We start from the raw sequence: 18012 nt of genomic DNA, 5'->3' as shown, positions 1-18012 counted from the left end.
CAGTTTTTTTTTTCTTTTTTTTTTTTTTGGCTGTGTTATATTGAATGTAATATCTGAGTGTAAAGATATAATATTTATATTTCTATATCAAATAGAATGATAGTTGATTTGAAATTTTTGGTGCTTTTGATATATTCAGATTATGTTTGGCAAGGTACACTGCAAGTTTATAGTGTTAACATCTGTTTACAGGTATTGGTATTTTCGATTAGAATTGAAAGAAAAGAAAGTGTATAAGTTCATGATGTCCTCTAGTTCACCATCACAGGATTCAAGTTCGTATAATAGTTACTGATTTATTGTCATGATATATAAATAATATAGAAAGACGTTTATTTCATATTTTCTAATTTCAAAATAACAATTTGCATATTTAGCACAAAGTTCGGAACCATTAAAGCCAGATGAAATCACAGCGCTCGAGTACACATCACTGAAAGTACCGTATGAAATGTTCAATAAACGATTTCGTTCATCACAAAAAACAATGGAAAAAAATAATTATTTTTTGAAGGAAACTGCTGATTTGGTAGCAAAAGCTATGAAAGGTGATGGAACTAAGCCTATTTATAAACGTGATGTAAGCTTCTAATTCTTTGATATGTTCATAACTTATATATATTTCATTTTTATGTAAAATATAGCATTTTTGCTGGAATAATTCAGCAATTAGACTTTTTAATGAGCCTTCTGATTTTTAATTTAATTCTCGTATTCTGACACATGTCTTTAGCGCTGAGAAGTTTTTTTTTTTTTTGGTTTTTTACAGAAATAAGATTAAAGGCAAGCAAATGAACGTGACTTAGTTACGGAGGTAAATTGAAGGGTGATAAAATATTTTTTTCAAATTTACTTATTACAATGCAGCATACAATGCTTTATTTTTTGTTAATATTTTGTGACGTTGGCTATACATTTAAGTTTGATCCGGATTTTTAAAATTACAGATTAAAGAAAAAATGGATCTTTACTTTGGACGCTTTGATGAACTCTTTGGTACATTTAAGCAAATCACTGATGAGGAAATGGAATTGATTGATCTCTTGGATACGCGAGTCAAATATCTGCAGCAGGTTCATTAATTCATATGATATTATTCTTTTTTGTTCAATACTGAAAATGGTTCAGTTGAAAAGGATGAGATGAGGCACGATATGGATCGAAGACAAGGGTTAGATTACTTCATGGTTTCTGTTTTTTATTCGAAATCATCCATGTGTTAAAACACGTGCATAATTTATTTTAATGCTGTGAGTTTACGAGTTTTTGAATATACATAAAAACGCTGAGATAATCTTAGTGAATACAGTAAAAAAAAAAACAGACATTCAAAAATGAAATAATTATGGGATGAATAATGACATTTGCAGTTGTTTTGCACTCGATGTTGGATAGATTGTGATGAATCAGTTAGTAGAAGTTCTAAACTAAGAGGCTTGGTAATATTTTCAGGCTAACACGACGGATGCTTTGAAGCAGGAAACTTGGCGTAGTCAGCGCATTAGTCGCTTGATTATCGATTATTTGTTACGTTCAGGTTATTTCGAAACTGCACAAAAGTTAGCGGAACAAGCGAATGTGGAAGACATGTGTAACAAAACTGTTTTCATGATTGCGAAGCAGGTAAGTGGAACTCATTTCAATTTCCGACCCAATTTGCTGAAATTTATACTTTTTGATTAATGATATTTGGTTTGGTTTTCCAGATAAGAGTAATTTAGTGCGTTGTGAAACTGGTATTGGATGAATTTCCTGGGAAATTTTACAGGTAGAAGATAGCTTATCGCGCCATGAGACCGACCGATGTTTAGAATGGATTGCTGATAACAAGTCAAAGTTACGTCGCCTGAAAAGCACCCTGGAAACCACGGTTCGCTTGCAGGACTGTATTGAATTGGTACGACGAGGTAAGCTTCTTTATAGCTCACAAATATCTTTTTTTGCCGGCTTCATTTATAGATTCTACTTAGAGTGAGAATATGCAAAATCTTTTAGGGGAATAGAAATTTGCCTGCTGTGAAAATTAGACATTGTATTAATATAAAATTAGGTATTGAATTCTTTCATATGTTTATAATATGATAAGTACTATGAAAAAAAAAGAAACTGATTTTTCAGGCGATCGTTTAGAGGCTGTGCATTATGCCAGAAAATTTTTGGCCAACTTGCCGAAAGATCAGTGGAGCGAACAAGTTGTGAAAGTAATCCACTTTCTGCTTCCGTTGCAGACTTCTATGCTTACATAAACTGAAAGAAAATGGGAGAGGAGCATAGGTTAAACATTAACATCAGCAAAACTTTTGGGTAGAAATTTTTGAAGAATGGTTCATTGGCGAACGGTGAAGTGTTCAGTGTATTCAATTGAACTGTAACTCTTGCAGCTCATCTTTTTGAATATTTAGTTCCTATAATCTTTGATTTTTTGCTTAAAGTAATACGAGATTCATTTTTTTTTTTTTTTTTTAATCAACTCACATTATTGTGATTAAAAATTTTTGAAGCCATGTTTACACCATTTCAAAGTGAAATGTTGCATGAAACTGTTTTCAAATCAGTCGACTGATTCTTCTGTTGTATACGCACGAAACCGTTGCTTGTTTTATAGTTTCAGCTTTCTTTTTTGAAGGTTATGGGTCTCATTGGCTTTGGAATTCCCTCTAAAAGTCGTGCTTACAACGAATATTTTAGTGAAAAGCGCTGGGATCAGCTTATTGAACTGTTTAAACAAGAAAATGCTCGTGTCTATAAGGTTAATTATTGAAAATAATATCCATAACATAATAGTTATGCTGCTGATATTAGATTCATATTTAAAATGTGTATTATTGATAGGATTAGTTTATTCAACTGTTGCTGTACTCAATAATGCTTGGTGATTAAATTATGCATGGTCTCATTTTATTTATTATTATATAAATTATAGCATGATCATATTTTATTCATTTAGCTTATGGAGTATTCATCTTTTAACGCTTGTCTATGTATGGGATTGTCAGCTTACAAAAGTCCACAGTGTCATCCGGATCCAGATTCTCGTTGTCCAACTTGTCGTCCTGATATGCATGAACTTGCGGAAGATTTACCCCACTCCCATGTTTCTAATTCAAGGTAAATTAATAGTGTATTCGATTTCTAAATGTATTTACAAATAACTTTTGCTAATTTATTCCCATTTTCTATTTGTTTTTTATGAAATAATAGTTGATTTGAATTACCATACTGGATTATATGATATATGCATACGATTTAGTGAATTTCAAAAAATAGTTGGTACGGATCATCATTTAGTGGAAATTATTCTCTCATGGTATTTGTAATTTTTAAAGGGAGCGGTTTTCAACTCATTACTTTTTTTTTGCTGATTCATTTTTTGATTTAATTTAATTTTTCTATTGTATTAAGATATGGCAGCATTATATTGATTTCTAGAAAACTTTCTGGAAAACCGGGTGATCGTGTTTCAGAATGTCTTAGAAAAGATTTTGTCAAGCATTTTTTATTTACAGATTGATGTGTGCTTATTCGGGAGAACCAATGGATGATGATAATGAACCATTTATGCTACCAAATGGTTATGTTTACGGTGCAAATTCGATTGAAAAATTGCTTAATGCATCAGATGAAATTGTTTGTCCTAGAACGGGAGAAATTTACCCCGCTAATCAACTTTTGCGTGTTTTTGTCCTTTGATCCATTTTTTTTTTTTTTTTTTTGATTTCTTTACACATAATATATCCTTTTTATATTGTCTTTCATTTTTTTTTTCCCTACGTCTATTCACATGAATCGTTTTGTGATATTTCTAGGGGATGATGTTATTTCAGTTATTTCAGACTCATAACGACTTTATTCTAGGATATTTCTTGGTGCTGATTATTTTTTATCAAGCAATATTTACGTATACCAATTACCATATATTTGACACATTAACAATATATCTCTACCATGTTGAGTTGAGTTATTAGGAAAAAATGATAGTGCATGTTAAATCATTAATTCAGTGAGAAATATATTGAATTTCGTGTAGTTTTATTAAGTTAAATCTCGTACACATTATTATTTCCTTTATTTTCACTCTTTAATTAATTTTTTATAGAATTAAAGGATTTTCAATTATTTACTGATTGGTAGTTGGAGTTGTTTTTTTTTTTCTTTTTTTTTATTTTTTATAGTATAATTTTACTTAATCTTGATACTATAGAAATGAGGAATAGTTTATGAGTTTAGGAATGATTGATCGCTTTAATGATGTACTCATTTTTAAAACTAATCTTGAATAATATGGTTTAAAAGAAACAGTGTTATCTTTTTCATCTAACATTCGTGATATGCTGTGTGCTGATGTAATTATGAGTCATTTAGTGTTAATCTGTGGATTACTTTTCTCTTGTGTTTCACATTCAATGTCGTCTTTGTATTTCTTTTTATGACCATAAGTTTCTTTTCAGTTTCTCAAATTTTGTTGATTTGTACTGCTTGTTCAGCATCAAATTTCAATGCACAATAAAAATTAGACTCAAATTAATGTCCACTGCACCAATATTTATAACACTTGAATAATGTTGATATTTATCAACTTTTGTAATATTACTAATTAGCATATAGAAACATAGATAAAAATGATATGCATCCCAAATAAATATTATATATCTGGAAATTATCTGGTTAACATATATTAAAGTAAACATTTTAATATTTGGTCATCGGTATCTGTTGCATAAAGATTAGTAAATAAGTAAATATTTTTTCTCGTACTTTAATATTCTGAACTTATTAGCTAAACAAATAAGAAATCATAATAAGATGCTCTGTTTACAGTTTCTTCTTGTTTAGAAGTGGACGAATATGTTTGTTTCATTTTATGGTTTGTTAGAAGCAGGCTTACTTATTTTGAATGGAATTGCTGTGCTCAATAAGGAACGTTTTTTAAATAAGGTAGAGTTTTTTTCTTTTTTTTCTTCAATCCTTCACATTCTCTTTATTTCTAGCAAGAATGAATTTATTCTGATATTTATAGTTAATAACTTAGTTGTGAATGTGAGAGTTGTAAATATTGCTGGGATAAATGTATGATATCTTTGTGAAGAGACTGAACTGTTTTGATCGTTGGTAATTTATAAAATGAAATTGAAGTGGAAAATATATTTCAAGGTTGGTCTTTCGGTACCAAGCAATTCGTTCGAAGTTACGAACCCATCATCTTTTAAAATGCAACTTGTGAACCTTATTGCTGCAGTACAAACAGTTATGCGAGGTTAGTGTGTATGTGTGTAATTAACAAATGACTAATTAATCTTTCGTTAATTACAACTGTTTAGTTGATGAAGTATCGGAACAGATCATAAGATGATCGTAATAGATATATAGCGTAGTGTAATTTGATACTTTTTCATGAAATATCTCTTTTGTATTCAAACTAAAGTCATTGCAATATGGCAGCGAAAATTTCAAGTTATATAAATGTCAAAGTATGAGTTGTTATTATTATATATTTTTTTTGAAGTCATTTGTTCTCTTTTTGGAATTTCCTTTCTGTATTTTAGAAATTATTTAATTAGGATACTAGATAGTATAATTTTTTCAATAGGTTTATATTCAAATAAAAGCATTTTTTTTTTAAAGTGCCTCTTATTGCTATCAATATCGTCGTCATAGTTGCAAAACTTTTATTTGGATGATCTTCCGGATATATAGATTGCAATCACATTCTCTGATCAGAAATGGATCAGTTCAAAAATTTCCATAAACACTGTGATATTTGTGCAGCGGTTTGTGACTAAAGAGTTATTGAAATATTGAATGTGAAAACTGTTGTTAGATTATTTGAAGTTATTTCCCAAATTCTTACTTATACTATCTTATGATCAATTTGATTTTCTCAAGAGAATTATGGAATTTTAACATGTTCATGCTAAATATGTATAATTTCTGATAACAAACTTGTTGTTATCAGAAACTGTAGATGGATTTGTTCTTTTGGTTTTCAATATTTGGTCATTTTGATGCATTATTGTTGGTGCTGTTTTTATTGTGTTTATTAGTTGCTGATTGAAATTGTTGTATATCAATAAATATTTTATTCATTACTTTTTTTTTTCATTTTTTCCTCCGGAATTCCCAATAACATAGGATTACCCGGTTTTCATAAGGCATTTTCAATTTCCACAGTTTTTTAGCTTTTTAAGTAATACTATTTATTTTTGAGTCAACATGTATATATTTTAAAATATTGGTATCAGATTTTTCGAGTATAGTTATGCTGTTTGTCTGTTCTTTCATCTTCCATTTAAATTCATGGAATTAGAACTCAGCTAATATTTCATTAGTGCTATATAAATTATTCTCTTAAGCCTCAGTTGCTAATTGTATATGATTTTTTAATCATTTGTGTAGAATCAGAAACTGCTGCCCTGGTTATTTTTGTATAGTTATTCATGTAGATGATTTTAGCTATAGATCCCAATAATTTTCTTATCTTCATTTAATTACTACAGCCTACTAAATTCATTTAGTTTCTAATCTTACAGATATATTCTTAAATGAATAAAGTGGACAAAAGCTGAATGGAACAAATATCTCTTATTTTTTATCGCAAGAATAAAAAAAAAAAAGTAGTAAATAATGATTAAATCCAAAATATAAAAGAAAATTACAAGAACTAAGATGATGATAAAGTAATTAGATGCAGCACGAAAATAACATTCAGCGCACACGTAAACTACATTGTAATGTTGTGCTACCTGAAATAAACATTTAATTAGGTATGGACATATCGAGATGCAACTAGAAAAAAAAAAAGAAAGAAAAAATGTGATATAACTGTCTCTCTCTCTCTTCCCTGTCTCTTTGTTCTACCATAAATTGGAGTAATTTGGTGGAGGGAGAAGAATTTCTTGGAGTTTTGAAATTCATAGACCATTTACTATTAAGATCTAAATATTCTCAATTCATTATTATCTGTAGTCTCTCTGAATTCACCCTCTGTGTGGTAAGCAGTATAACTTCACATACTACACAATCAGTAGTTTAAATTGATGGGTAGATCAGAAGTTAGTTCCCTTTATTACAACTTTTACTGCTATAGATTTTCAAAGAATGATATCTGACATGAAATTTTTAATTTTGTTAAGCTTCCATGCTATTTTTTGAGTAACATATTATTGTTAAGGAGATGATTTAATTTGATTTACCTAAATAGAAATGAGAGAGTATAAAGTGATGTTAAATTGGGACAATTCTTTAATAATAATAATAATCAAAAGTCATTTCAATTAGTTGACCCATCATTGACCGATCCCAAATTTTCTGTATGAGTACTGTCACTGAAGTCTATATGATCTGTTAACCATTGCAGCAAATCAACCAAACGGTCATGTGCCTCCTTGAGAACCTATAAATTACGATTTCTTTTTCTTTCATTGCTTGAAAAGTTTGGAATGAAAAGTTTCTCAAAAAAAAGATTTTTTTTTTTTTTTCAAAAGATAAAAGCTATCACAAATCATTGCTATCGTTAAAGTCGAGGGAAATTTTCAAACATAATCTCAGAAAAAAAAAAATCTTACTTCATCTTTCAATTCGTGTACATTATCAGCTTCCATCAGTTTTTCATTAAGTTTTTCGATATAAGATATTAGAGCAACCAGTTTACTCGTAGCCTGTTCATTCAACACCTAAAGTAATAGTAATTAGTATTGCAATTACGACACTATATTGTTCATTTTCTCCTCTCATCATAATGGTCAAACAAAACAACATATTAGCTGTAGGAGAACTTAACGAAAAATAATTATAAGTAAAAGGTAATAACTACAAGTTTTAGGGAAAGTAGTAATAGTAGAGGGAAAGCAACAATAAGTGGAAATATAGGAGCAAGGAAAGCTTCATAAAATAAATAAAATTTCTATCTTTAATCAGTTTTAAGCACATAAATCCATATAATCACATAGTACAAAAAATACTTTTCCAGTTGTTTCTTCCAATATCCGAAGTCGTTCAGGTAAAATAGATGAAGTTCGTTGCAAATAGCGCATCAGCATTTCCTCGGGATTTTTCTTCAGACGTTCTCCTTCCATCTCCAGAGATACCTTTAACTCATCTAATGATGTCCACAACTCTCCAACTTTACCAGCAACCCACGATTTATTCTTACGTACCATGTCAGCCTGAAATTTGGAACAATAAAAATTCACTTTTTTTTTAGTATTTCTTGGAAACAATATATCAATTTCTTGCAATATATCGATATATCAACATTTCTTTTGAGGTGGTATTTCATTTCCTCCTTGTAATATATCAATTTCTCTTTTTAGTCATTTCCTTCGTTAATATATCAATTCAAGCAAAAACTTGCAAAATTCATGTTTCACAAAATCATTCCCTTAAGTTTATGATAGCAGGTTCACAGCATTCAGTTTTATAGAAAATTTTGGATACATTTAGTGGCAGTTTCAGGATTATGATAATATATTACTTACAACGGTCTCAACACTATATTATTTTCGTCCATACCAAAATAAAAACCATACCAGTGAAATGGAATTACGTAAACATTCCACAATGCTTTGTGCATCAAATTGTGTCCAATAAAGTCCTTCAACACGACTCTTCGAATTTTCCAAAATACGATGACTAAGATCTTGGAAACGACTCCAAGGTGTTTTCTCAATATCATCACTTTCGTCTGATATACCCATCGTTAAATGAGCTACTCTATTAGCTCCATCTAAAATACGATTCGCCTGTTCCTCAGCTTTTTCCGTAGAAGCCTTAAAATGATATTTATTTTTTCTAAAATAGATTAATGTCTCAATTTTTTACTTCCTTGAAGCACTGTTATAGTAATCGTAAGCACTCAAGTCTATTTTCATCTACTTTTTATTTTCTGTATTATTCTTCCTGATTATTCTTGTCATACAGCATATGTTCCTTTAAATAATTGAGTTACTGTAAATCATGAAATAATATCACAAAATCAAGATAAAATCTCTAATAATCAATTAGAGGGAATAATCAATTAGAAAATAAGTCCATAATCTAGTGATAGTGTTTGGTTTAAAAAGAATTTCACATATTTCTTAAAGATATATAATTTATATCTCTATTATCATTACAAATAACTTACTCGTGAAATCTGCTGCACCTTTTCAGACAAATCGGTTACCATTTGTCGAGCTGTTGCTTGTGCATTCTGTAAAAATTCCACTTAAATTTTAACTCTCATCTTGTATATATCTTTGAATCACTATCATAAATTGTGTTTTAATTTAAATATTTGCATTTGAAAAGAAGGTTCATTAAAATTTTACACTTATTAAGGAAATGTTACGATAGAATGTGATAAATTAGTGTTAAAGTATTAATATTGCCATTTTAATAGGTGTAACTACGTGAAGATAAGACCAATTATCAATATCCTAAAGAAACTCATACTGCGAATTAATTACTTACTTTAATTTTATTGCTAATTATGATATTAGGAATAAAATCGGTGGACGTTATGTTCTGACTGTGATAGTTCATTTAAATTATGAAGCTGATGCATTGTAGATAGCAATTTGCAATCATAGGAAGACTGGTCACATCTCAATTTCGATTGTTTCACCGCTCATTCAGTATGGATAGCTTTCTTTTTTATTAATAATTTAAGCTGCAGCAATGAATAGACTAAGAGTTGGCTTTATTCGATCAAATAATTATTTCTAGAAGATCCCTTTTTGCAACTTAATTATCAAATTCATTCTTTCATTCCTCAAACGATACATTAACTTAATGATTCACTAAACATATAGGCTTCTTATTTTAGAAGATTATATTTCAAGGTTAAAGAAATTTTCGGTAAGCCATGCTAAATGTTACGTATGTTAAGGATTAATTTCCAAATAAAGATTTAAGTGCCAGAAGTTTCTAGATATGTATACATTAATTGCTATTCTTTAGAAAATAGAGTGATAAAGAAATAGAAGTAAGAACCGATGTTGTTTTGGAAGCATGTTCCAGTGCTTCTTTTCCATTAAGTATAGCATTGAAAAGCATAGTAATTATAGCAATTAAAATTGTTAAGTTAAGCTGTATCATTATCACAATAATGCTTAGTCCGAATGTAAGCACAGTTTCCAGTATATGTTTTGCTTGATCTGAAATTTATAATTCTATCATTTTGGAAAAAAGATTCGTGTTTTTTTTTTTTTCAATAATTTCATTTATCATCAGAGATATTACACCTATTTTTATTCTCACAATACTCAAACTAAATTCTGAATTTAAATGACAAAAAAAAAAGAAGAAAAAATACCATTCATATTAGTCTGTCGGTATCGATTATAAAGATCCAATGAATGAATATAAGCTACTTTGAATCCTTCTTCAACTCTGTCAAGTGTTTTCTCCACATTTTTACTACTATATTTCACTCCATTATACATGTAAAGAATCTAAAATAGAATAAACTAAAGTATGTCTAGATGAAATTGTACAAATATACATACATTAGAATATAATTATAATAAACAAAATGTAAGATACAATATGCTTATCAAATATCAACTTATCAACTAAATACTTTCGTAATCAATTAAGAGATCATTATTACCTGTTGTACAATTGCAAGAGAATATAGGTATTGAATAAATTGATCGAATATAATGTGTACTTTTTCACCAGAATTTGGATGATCTTTTCTTTTTGGCTTCTCTTGATCATTCATTTTCACTTTCGTTATTTGTTATTCTAAACAACAGAAATATTAAGCTAATCTGAAAGAAAAAAAAAAAAAAAAACCTTTTTCAATCCAGTTTAAAAACATAATATATGCGAACAATAACTATTGATTATTTAACATTTCTCAATTAGTAGAAATCATCAAGAAAATAGAAAAGAAGAATTCCGTAATCATTAAACTATCGAAATGATTTCTTTCTTCCTGTTTAAAATTCATCTTTCTAGGAATGTGATATCTTTTAATACTTCTTCAACTTTTATTCTGTGACTCATTTATTCATAATGAATGAATCACAAAAGTCAAAATTTGTGACTCATTCATCTTTTTTTTTTTTATAGTTCAGCTTTTTTCTTGAATAAAACTAAATTGGCAATTGAAAAAATGATTCTATTATAGAAGAAGAAAAGAAAAGATTTTAAAATATGGTAAGAATAATAGACATAAGAATATACATGAAATAGCCAAATGAGTCAAATGTGGTTATGTCTAAGAAATTGAAAGAAAAAAAAAGTTTCATATTGAAATAAAATTTGAAAAAAAAAAAGTGTCATATTGAAATAAATAAATATAACATCAATTTGCTTACTGTTTGAACAAATTATATGCGAATGAAATTTTATAAGTCGTTTATTTTAGATATGATTGATTTTCAGGAACTTTTCGACAGCAAAACAATTATTCGCTCTATCGCTGAATATAAAAGGAAAGCGTTCAAAAAGATATATAAATTCTGAACAATAGACAAATTCTTTTCTGAATAAATGCTTACTCGAATATATCTGAACACTTATCGGGTTTACAGTAAGTAAGTTTCTCTAAGTAACAAAAGTCAAAGTTAAAATGTGAAGCTCAATGAATTTATTCACGATTATATATAAAAATTAAAAATTAAATATGATAAAAGGAATGATAATCTAAAGTATAAGAAGATAATAAAAAAGACTTATTATATATGCGGGAAAACAAATAAATAAATAAAACAGTAGAGGTACTAGTAAGTGTTTTTAATTATTTTCATTTTCATTTTTTTTTTCTTTTTTTTTTAAATAATGACAGGTGAATTTTACAGAATTATAACTGGAAAAATGAGCAAAAATAAAGGCAAAGTAGGAAAAATAGTTGCTAAAACAATGAACACATCAAATAAGGTTTGTTTAATAATTTTGATACTATTTACTATTGAAAAATTAAATCCGTTTAAAAAATATTGATTTGAAATTTGTAAAAAAAGGAAAATATTTCCTCTTCGATATTTACAGGCTAAGAGTAAAATGTTATAGGATGTAAATGATAAAAAGTTCAAAAAACGAAGTATTTAAAATTATATTGCCAAGGTTAACTGTAGAAGTTTGATGCATTTTTTTGATGCGTAATTTATTTAACGATGAGATAATTTTGAAAAATAACAAACTTCAGAATTTTCAGGAAGAATCGAAAGATAGTGCCATATCGATGAGTAAAAATGGTGAAATTATACTCAGAATTCATGCAAAACCAAATGCAAAAACAACACGTATTATAGGTGCAATAATTTATTAACTATAGATGAATATTATTTATTACTTATAATCATTAATTTTATTAATTATAAATATCATTAATTTATAAATAATTATTAAATTATAAATATCATTATATATATTAAATTATAAATATCATTACTTATAAATATATCATTAATTGATAAATAATTATTAAATTATTAAATCCAAAAAGAAAATATTCTCAATGTGTTCATTTTTATCCTGACTTATCATAACTTATATATAATTAAAACTGAAATTTCATTAAAGTTATTTTGTAAAGCAATCATTGGAATGATTTTTTTTTTCTTAACTAAAGACAGTGTGATGATAAGTATTTTTTATTTTATATATTGGTACGAATCAAATTGAACTTGCAATTGCGTCACCTCCACATGATGGTCAAGCAAATGAAACATTGATCAATGCTATGATGGATATTCTAGAATTGCATAAAAACGAAATTACATTTCATACGGTAAATTAAATCCGTTTTTTTAAAAGAAAAATTATTTATAATAGCAAAAAAGAAAACTAAATTAATAAAAATAGTCGAAATAGTTTTATAGATAAGATAACAAAAAAAAAAAAAGAATGAAAAAAAAATAAATAAATAAAATTACAACGAGATAGATTGAATCAAATTAAAAAAATTAAAAAGCAAATAAATAATAATAACACCTATATTTTAAGCATAATAAACAGTGATATCTTAAATAGTGACAATCATTATAAATAGACAAGCTTATGTGTTTTTGGAAATAATCAAAAATTTTGAAAATTTTCAAAAATATTTGTAATTTTAGAGAAAAAAAAAAGTCAACATAATTAATTTTTAAAATATTCGATGTATGTAAGAAATCAGAAAGCAATGTTTAAAGTTTACTAGGAATAAACATGAAAAGAAAGTCCAAAGTTTTGTTCAAAATTCATCATTAAATTCTCCGATACGTAAATAATAGCTTTCGTATATCTATGTACAACAGATATGCATTTCACATAATCTTTGATCCACTAGTATTACTGTAAAAAGAAATTGAAAAAAAAATTGTTGCATCATTTTTTTTTTTTCGTAACCAAAAACTTTCTTATAATTTTTTAGATGAAGTATTTTGCAGGGTATTCGATCAAGATCAAAGATATTACGAATAACTAGCAGACGTATCACTTTACAAGAAGTACAGGAAAAATTGAAAAGACATATCATCGAAAAGGGATAAAATATAAATTTGATTGTATAGCTATTAATCTATATTTGTGGATACAAAAAAAAAAAACTGAACTGTTTACTTTATTTCTACTTTGAACTTTATACTTCTAACTTATATTTACATCTCAAAATTTTCAAACCGTATTACATTTATGCTCAAAAAATGTTTTGAAAGGATTTTTTTTTTTCCTTCACCATATGATTTACGATACGATATGTCAGGAGAAAAAAAAAAAAAAAAGTAAAATTTTAAGATAAACTGGCTAAACTGATACAATCTACAAGAAAAAAAAAAAAAAACAAATGATAATTTACAACTTTTCTAAAGAATTCAGGCAAAATTTGCATCTCTTATGATATTAGAAAATAAGTTGCTCACAAAAAAAAAAAAACCACCTTGCTGGATTCGGAATTATTTTTGGATCCTTAAATATAGAAAATATTTAAGTACCCACCTATTCTTGGAACCGCTATGGAAAAGAATTGTATTATACGATTCCAACAGTAATACCGATTTTGTCGACAGGAAATACAAAGAAGCTAAAAGAGTAAATCGATCATATATTTTTATTCGCATAAAAATAATTGCTAAAATACACAGTGATATGAATCAGTGAAAAATATTATGATAGGAATACACGAACAAAGATAATTTGTTGCACGGATGTAGGAGGATGGAAGGGAAGGAAGGATGGAAGGAAGGAAAGCACTTTGATTAACAGAAAATATACAACACAGCAGGGTGATGATATGTTTCAATGAGAAACTCGAAAAAATGAAAAGATTAAAACATCAAATCATACTATTAGTACTACTACTACTCCTCTCATTATAATCATACTACCGGGACGCAAAGTGCAGAATGCAGGCAGTCGTGTAAATACATGAAGTTAAGGAACATATTTCAAATAAATTTTCTAATACAAATTTACATCTTTGCTGTTATCCCAAAGAAAAGAAAAGCTCTCACATTTGGAATATACATAACGAAATGGAACTGAAACTAATTTACTCTTTCTAAAATGTAGTATTTTGGTGCATCGCAAGTAGAGTTTTACAAAAAAAATCTTTTGCTACCGTTTGGTAGGAAAAGTAAAAAAGTATAGATAAAAACAAAATAGAATAAACCAAACCAAATAACTTCCACCAACATAAAGGTCTACACCCGAGCACCAACAAAACAAATATCTTTCAGGTATCATCTATCTGTTCAGACTTAAAATCAGGAATATGACAATAAAGGCATACAGTGGTTCACAGCTAGAAAATTACATGCAAATATTTACAATAACATATAAGCGAAGTAAACAGAGTGAACTAAAAAACCGTTAGTAAAAACCATTTTGGGTAAGACGATAAAAGACGTATAAATGAAAACAAAAGTAAGTTTCACCAAATCCATTATCTTTCCTCTATGTATTTTTGGTTTTTCTTTCTTTTTTTTTTTTTTTTTTTTTTTTTTGACAGTATTAAGACAAATCAGAATGGCAAATAAGAAAGTGCAAAATCAATAACAGCAGTGGTTTTTTGGGACTTGTACAGAAACTTGAACAAAACTTTCAGGGATAGAATACTAATAAATGTAATATAAGTCGATCTTGATATGCTTCTTTATCCACTGATCAACCATTTGAACCAATAATAAATTCCTTCGCTGATAAAATGTTTGACCCATTAATAAAACAAATATTCCAAGATATTACAGTGCTAAAAAAGAACCAAAATTACTTGCTTCTCGAAATTCCTAAGTTTTCCGAATTTCAGACTTACAACTGAAAACTGTCCTATTCCATTCTTTGAAAAACACTCCTTGCCTTCTAATAATAGTAACGGACTCTACTTCTTCATTTGTTTCCATTCGGAATTTGAACTCTTTATACCAACTCCTCTACAACTGAATATTTCTGTATCTTGAGACCTAAATATACCGATGCTTATCCAACCTCTTAACATGTAATTATATTTCTGCATTTTTGCACAGGATAATAAGAAATATTTAAATAACTGAATGTTCAAAAACTACCTCTAACAGGTACATCATTTGCCCGAAGATGCTGTGGTACTGGTAATGAATAAGAATCATCACCTTTTGACCTAAGCAAGCAACTTATTGCATCGACCTGAAACTGAAACCTCGAATTAAAAGCATTGCTTAAATCTTTCAGTAAACAAAAATTAAAATATCAATATTCAAAGATTGAAGCAACATCTAACCCTATATCTCAAGATTGCCCGAAAATGTTGTACTTTATTTGTGCAATAGTATTCTATTTAGTTGCAGAAACTATTAACTAACTGATATATAAATAAAATACATGAAATATATTTTAATTGATGAGCAATAAAGTTTTGAAAAAATAGGGAGAATAATGCTTCTTTGAATCTAAATCAAACAGCAATAAAAATATGCTGGATAATATGTAGTGCGCATTTGAACTTTTGTTTGTTCACAAAAAAGTGCAAAAAACTGAATAAACACATCACATTGAATGTAGCATTGAGATCACTCGCACCCATATGTCCAATGTGGCGGAAATTCGTAGGGCCGCCAATCATCGAACTATCTATCCTTATTCGGGCTATCTGAAAATTTTTCACTTCACGCTAACTGAATAGTCAGTAATTAAACTCCTTCATTTTGGAAATGGAAAGGTGGAATTCAAATAAGAAAATAATATGGATTTTGCCTAAATCTTTCATTTCTAAATATCAATTCGTATTTTTGAAAGACCACTTTTTGGTTAATTTTGTTGATAATTTTTACAATATTTCATATGCATATTTGAAAGTTACAAGGCTGCAGTCATTAGCAACCGAAAAAGAAACAAAACAAAAAAGTAGTGGAATGCAACGGTATCCGTAATGCAAGCCAACAGCTGTACAAAAATATATAAGTTACAATAAACATACTTCTGATTGCGGTGAAATGCAACAGTTGAGAAACCAAAATCGTGGACCTCTTCGAATCATAGTTTTGAAAGAAGACAAAAAAGAATTAAAACCGGCTAATATAAATCGAAAAACAGCTAGCTTGTTGTCGCTGTTGCTGTCGCTATCGTTATTATCGTTGAACAAAATAATTATATACTGACTAGCAGGATGATGCCTGGTCAGCACACAACACCAAAAGAAGGTGATGATTGATAGGATGACTGCTTGCTATTCGCTTTTTGTGTTACCACTCTGAAAGTGAAAAAGAATGGAAAAACTCAACAAGCTACAAAAAATGCGAAAATTTTGAAAAAATCACAGTTCAACAAAACTATTAATATGTGACAACAAAGCAACACTACATCCAAAGCTAATACTTATTACAGTGCTATTATCAATAACATAACCATCATGATCATTCATTATTGCTACTACCATAACATTACCATTGCTATTGTGATTGAATAAACAGAATTGGTGAATCAAAAAGTTCCGAATTAATATCTTATTTCTAACAAATTCCTATGAGACAGATGGATGACGAAGAAAATAAAAAGAAAAAAAAAAAAAAAAACAAGTGAATAATCAACATACAAATTAACCAGTAAGTGAGTAAGTTAGCAAATGATTCATTGCATAAATGGATTAGTAAATAAGGGAGAGAGAGAGAGAGAGGGAGAGAGAGACTGGCAAACAATTTAGCATGTCAATGAACATATTTTAATTTAGCTTTAAATTTAGCTTGTAAATCACTTTCAGTCAATATGTAAAGAGAGTAGTAAGCAAAACATGAAACTCATCCATAAAATTGAGTCAACCGATAAGAAAGTATGTAAGCAAGCTCATCCATACTTACAAGTTACAAGTGTTAATAAAGTAATATTATTATCTACCTATGTTAACATTGGCAAACAATTTAGCATGTCAGTGATATATGAAAATATAATGTTGAATTTTTGAATAAACAAAGAAAAAAAAGAGCACAAATATATAAAAAGCAAATTTAAGTATAAATTAATCAATAAAAGAAAAGATGTGAAGTATGAAAAACACTGACAACGAACACAACGCAATACAAGACAACGACTTTTAACAGACATTTAAAATGCAGAAATGACATGCAAGCGCTTTTTCATAATGTCCCAATTGAAAACTTTTCGCGACAGTAAATAAGAAATAAAACAATTTGAAAGAGAATTTGAGATCGGTAAGATTTACAAAACATTATAGAAAAAGAAGCGATAATAATAAAAAAAATATTACATGAAATTGATAGAAGTGACAATGACAGATGGATGGAGAAAAATTTACAAATAGTTACTTCTGCAATGTTAGTAGTAATTAAGAGTGATTTATAGTAAGTCAAATATGAAACGAGAGGAAGTGAAAGAGAGAAAGAGACAAAGAGGGAAAAAGAGGAAGAGGAAGAGAGAGAGAGAGAGGAATGATAAGAATGAATAAAAATTATAATTGAACATTCATAAAAAAATGAAAAAAATTAGGAAATAATTTTGATTTTAAATGTAAACAGTGAATAAGAGAAATATATTAGTCAGTGAAAAAAATTTTTTCAAACTTTTTTTTCAAAAAAAAAAAAAAGAAAACATTAATCAATAATTTTTTTTTCAAAA

The 18012-nt window shown here is 28.1% G+C and overlaps 5 protein-coding genes across 9 annotated transcripts; 3 read left to right on the top strand and 2 right to left on the bottom strand.

Moving 5' to 3' along the window:
• Nucleotides 1-241: 241 nt before the first annotated feature.
• Nucleotides 242-3690, top strand: Bma-maea-1 (erythroblast macrophage protein EMP, putative; the record flags this gene model as incomplete). Of its 2 annotated transcripts, XM_001891999.2 has the most annotated exons (9): nucleotides 242-275; nucleotides 378-580; nucleotides 948-1073; nucleotides 1453-1623; nucleotides 1769-1907; nucleotides 2119-2201; nucleotides 2627-2749; nucleotides 2948-3108; nucleotides 3507-3690. In XM_001891999.2, 9 exons carry the CDS (start codon nucleotides 242-244, stop codon nucleotides 3688-3690), a joined length of 1224 nt encoding a protein of 407 aa, XP_001892034.2. The 2 variants fall into 2 exon arrangements, with proteins under 2 accessions (XP_001892034.2, XP_042936759.1); XM_043080825.1 differs by lacking the exon at nucleotides 242-275 and having other exon boundaries at nucleotides 452-580.
• Nucleotides 3691-4845: 1155 nt separating this feature from the next.
• On the top strand, nucleotides 4846-5678 carry Bm6263 (RIKEN cDNA 1110057H19, putative; the record flags this gene model as incomplete). Its single annotated transcript, XM_001891998.2, has 3 exons — nucleotides 4846-4935; nucleotides 5152-5254; nucleotides 5623-5678. The coding sequence occupies 3 exons, from the start codon at nucleotides 4846-4848 to the stop codon at nucleotides 5676-5678; spliced, it is 249 nt and encodes an 82-aa protein (XP_001892033.1).
• A 1589-nt stretch (nucleotides 5679-7267) lies between these two features.
• Nucleotides 7268-10702, bottom strand: Bma-plin-1 (Uncharacterized protein; the record flags this gene model as incomplete). Of its 2 annotated transcripts, XM_043080823.1 has the most annotated exons (8): nucleotides 7268-7390; nucleotides 7563-7670; nucleotides 7959-8162; nucleotides 8526-8765; nucleotides 9122-9187; nucleotides 9970-10133; nucleotides 10292-10430; nucleotides 10589-10702. In XM_043080823.1, 8 exons carry the CDS (start codon nucleotides 10700-10702, stop codon nucleotides 7268-7270), a joined length of 1158 nt encoding a protein of 385 aa, XP_042936757.1. The 2 variants fall into 2 exon arrangements, with proteins under 2 accessions (XP_042936757.1, XP_042936758.1); XM_043080824.1 differs by lacking the exon at nucleotides 10589-10702 and having other exon boundaries at nucleotides 10292-10421.
• Nucleotides 10703-11478: 776 nt separating this feature from the next.
• Bm6092 (Uncharacterized protein) lies at nucleotides 11479-13460 on the top strand (the record flags this gene model as incomplete). Of its 3 annotated transcripts, XM_043080820.1 has the most annotated exons (4): nucleotides 11803-11865; nucleotides 12143-12239; nucleotides 12576-12718; nucleotides 13359-13460. In XM_043080820.1, 4 exons carry the CDS (start codon nucleotides 11803-11805, stop codon nucleotides 13458-13460), a joined length of 405 nt encoding a protein of 134 aa, XP_042936754.1. The 3 variants fall into 3 exon arrangements, with proteins under 3 accessions (XP_042936756.1, XP_042936754.1, XP_042936755.1); XM_043080822.1 differs by lacking the exons at nucleotides 12576-12718; nucleotides 13359-13460 and adding an exon at nucleotides 11479-11522 and having other exon boundaries at nucleotides 11787-11865; nucleotides 12143-12256; XM_043080821.1 differs by lacking the exon at nucleotides 11803-11865 and having other exon boundaries at nucleotides 12083-12230.
• Nucleotides 13461-15149: 1689 nt separating this feature from the next.
• Nucleotides 15150-16420, bottom strand: Bm13210 (MGC82645 protein, putative; the record flags this gene model as incomplete). Its single annotated transcript, XM_001891508.2, has 4 exons — nucleotides 15150-15157; nucleotides 15474-15570; nucleotides 15935-16033; nucleotides 16361-16420. 4 exons carry the CDS (start codon nucleotides 16418-16420, stop codon nucleotides 15150-15152), a joined length of 264 nt encoding a protein of 87 aa, XP_001891543.2.
• Between the last annotated feature and the right edge of the window lie 1592 nt (nucleotides 16421-18012).

Source organism: Brugia malayi, assembly GCF_000002995.4.
Source record: "Brugia malayi strain FR3 genome assembly, contig: Bm_v4_Chr3_scaffold_001, whole genome shotgun sequence".
Lineage (NCBI taxonomy): Eukaryota > Metazoa > Nematoda > Chromadorea > Rhabditida > Onchocercidae > Brugia > Brugia malayi.
Note: the sequence above shows the minus strand (reverse complement) of the source record. Positions and strands in the feature narration are given on the sequence as shown.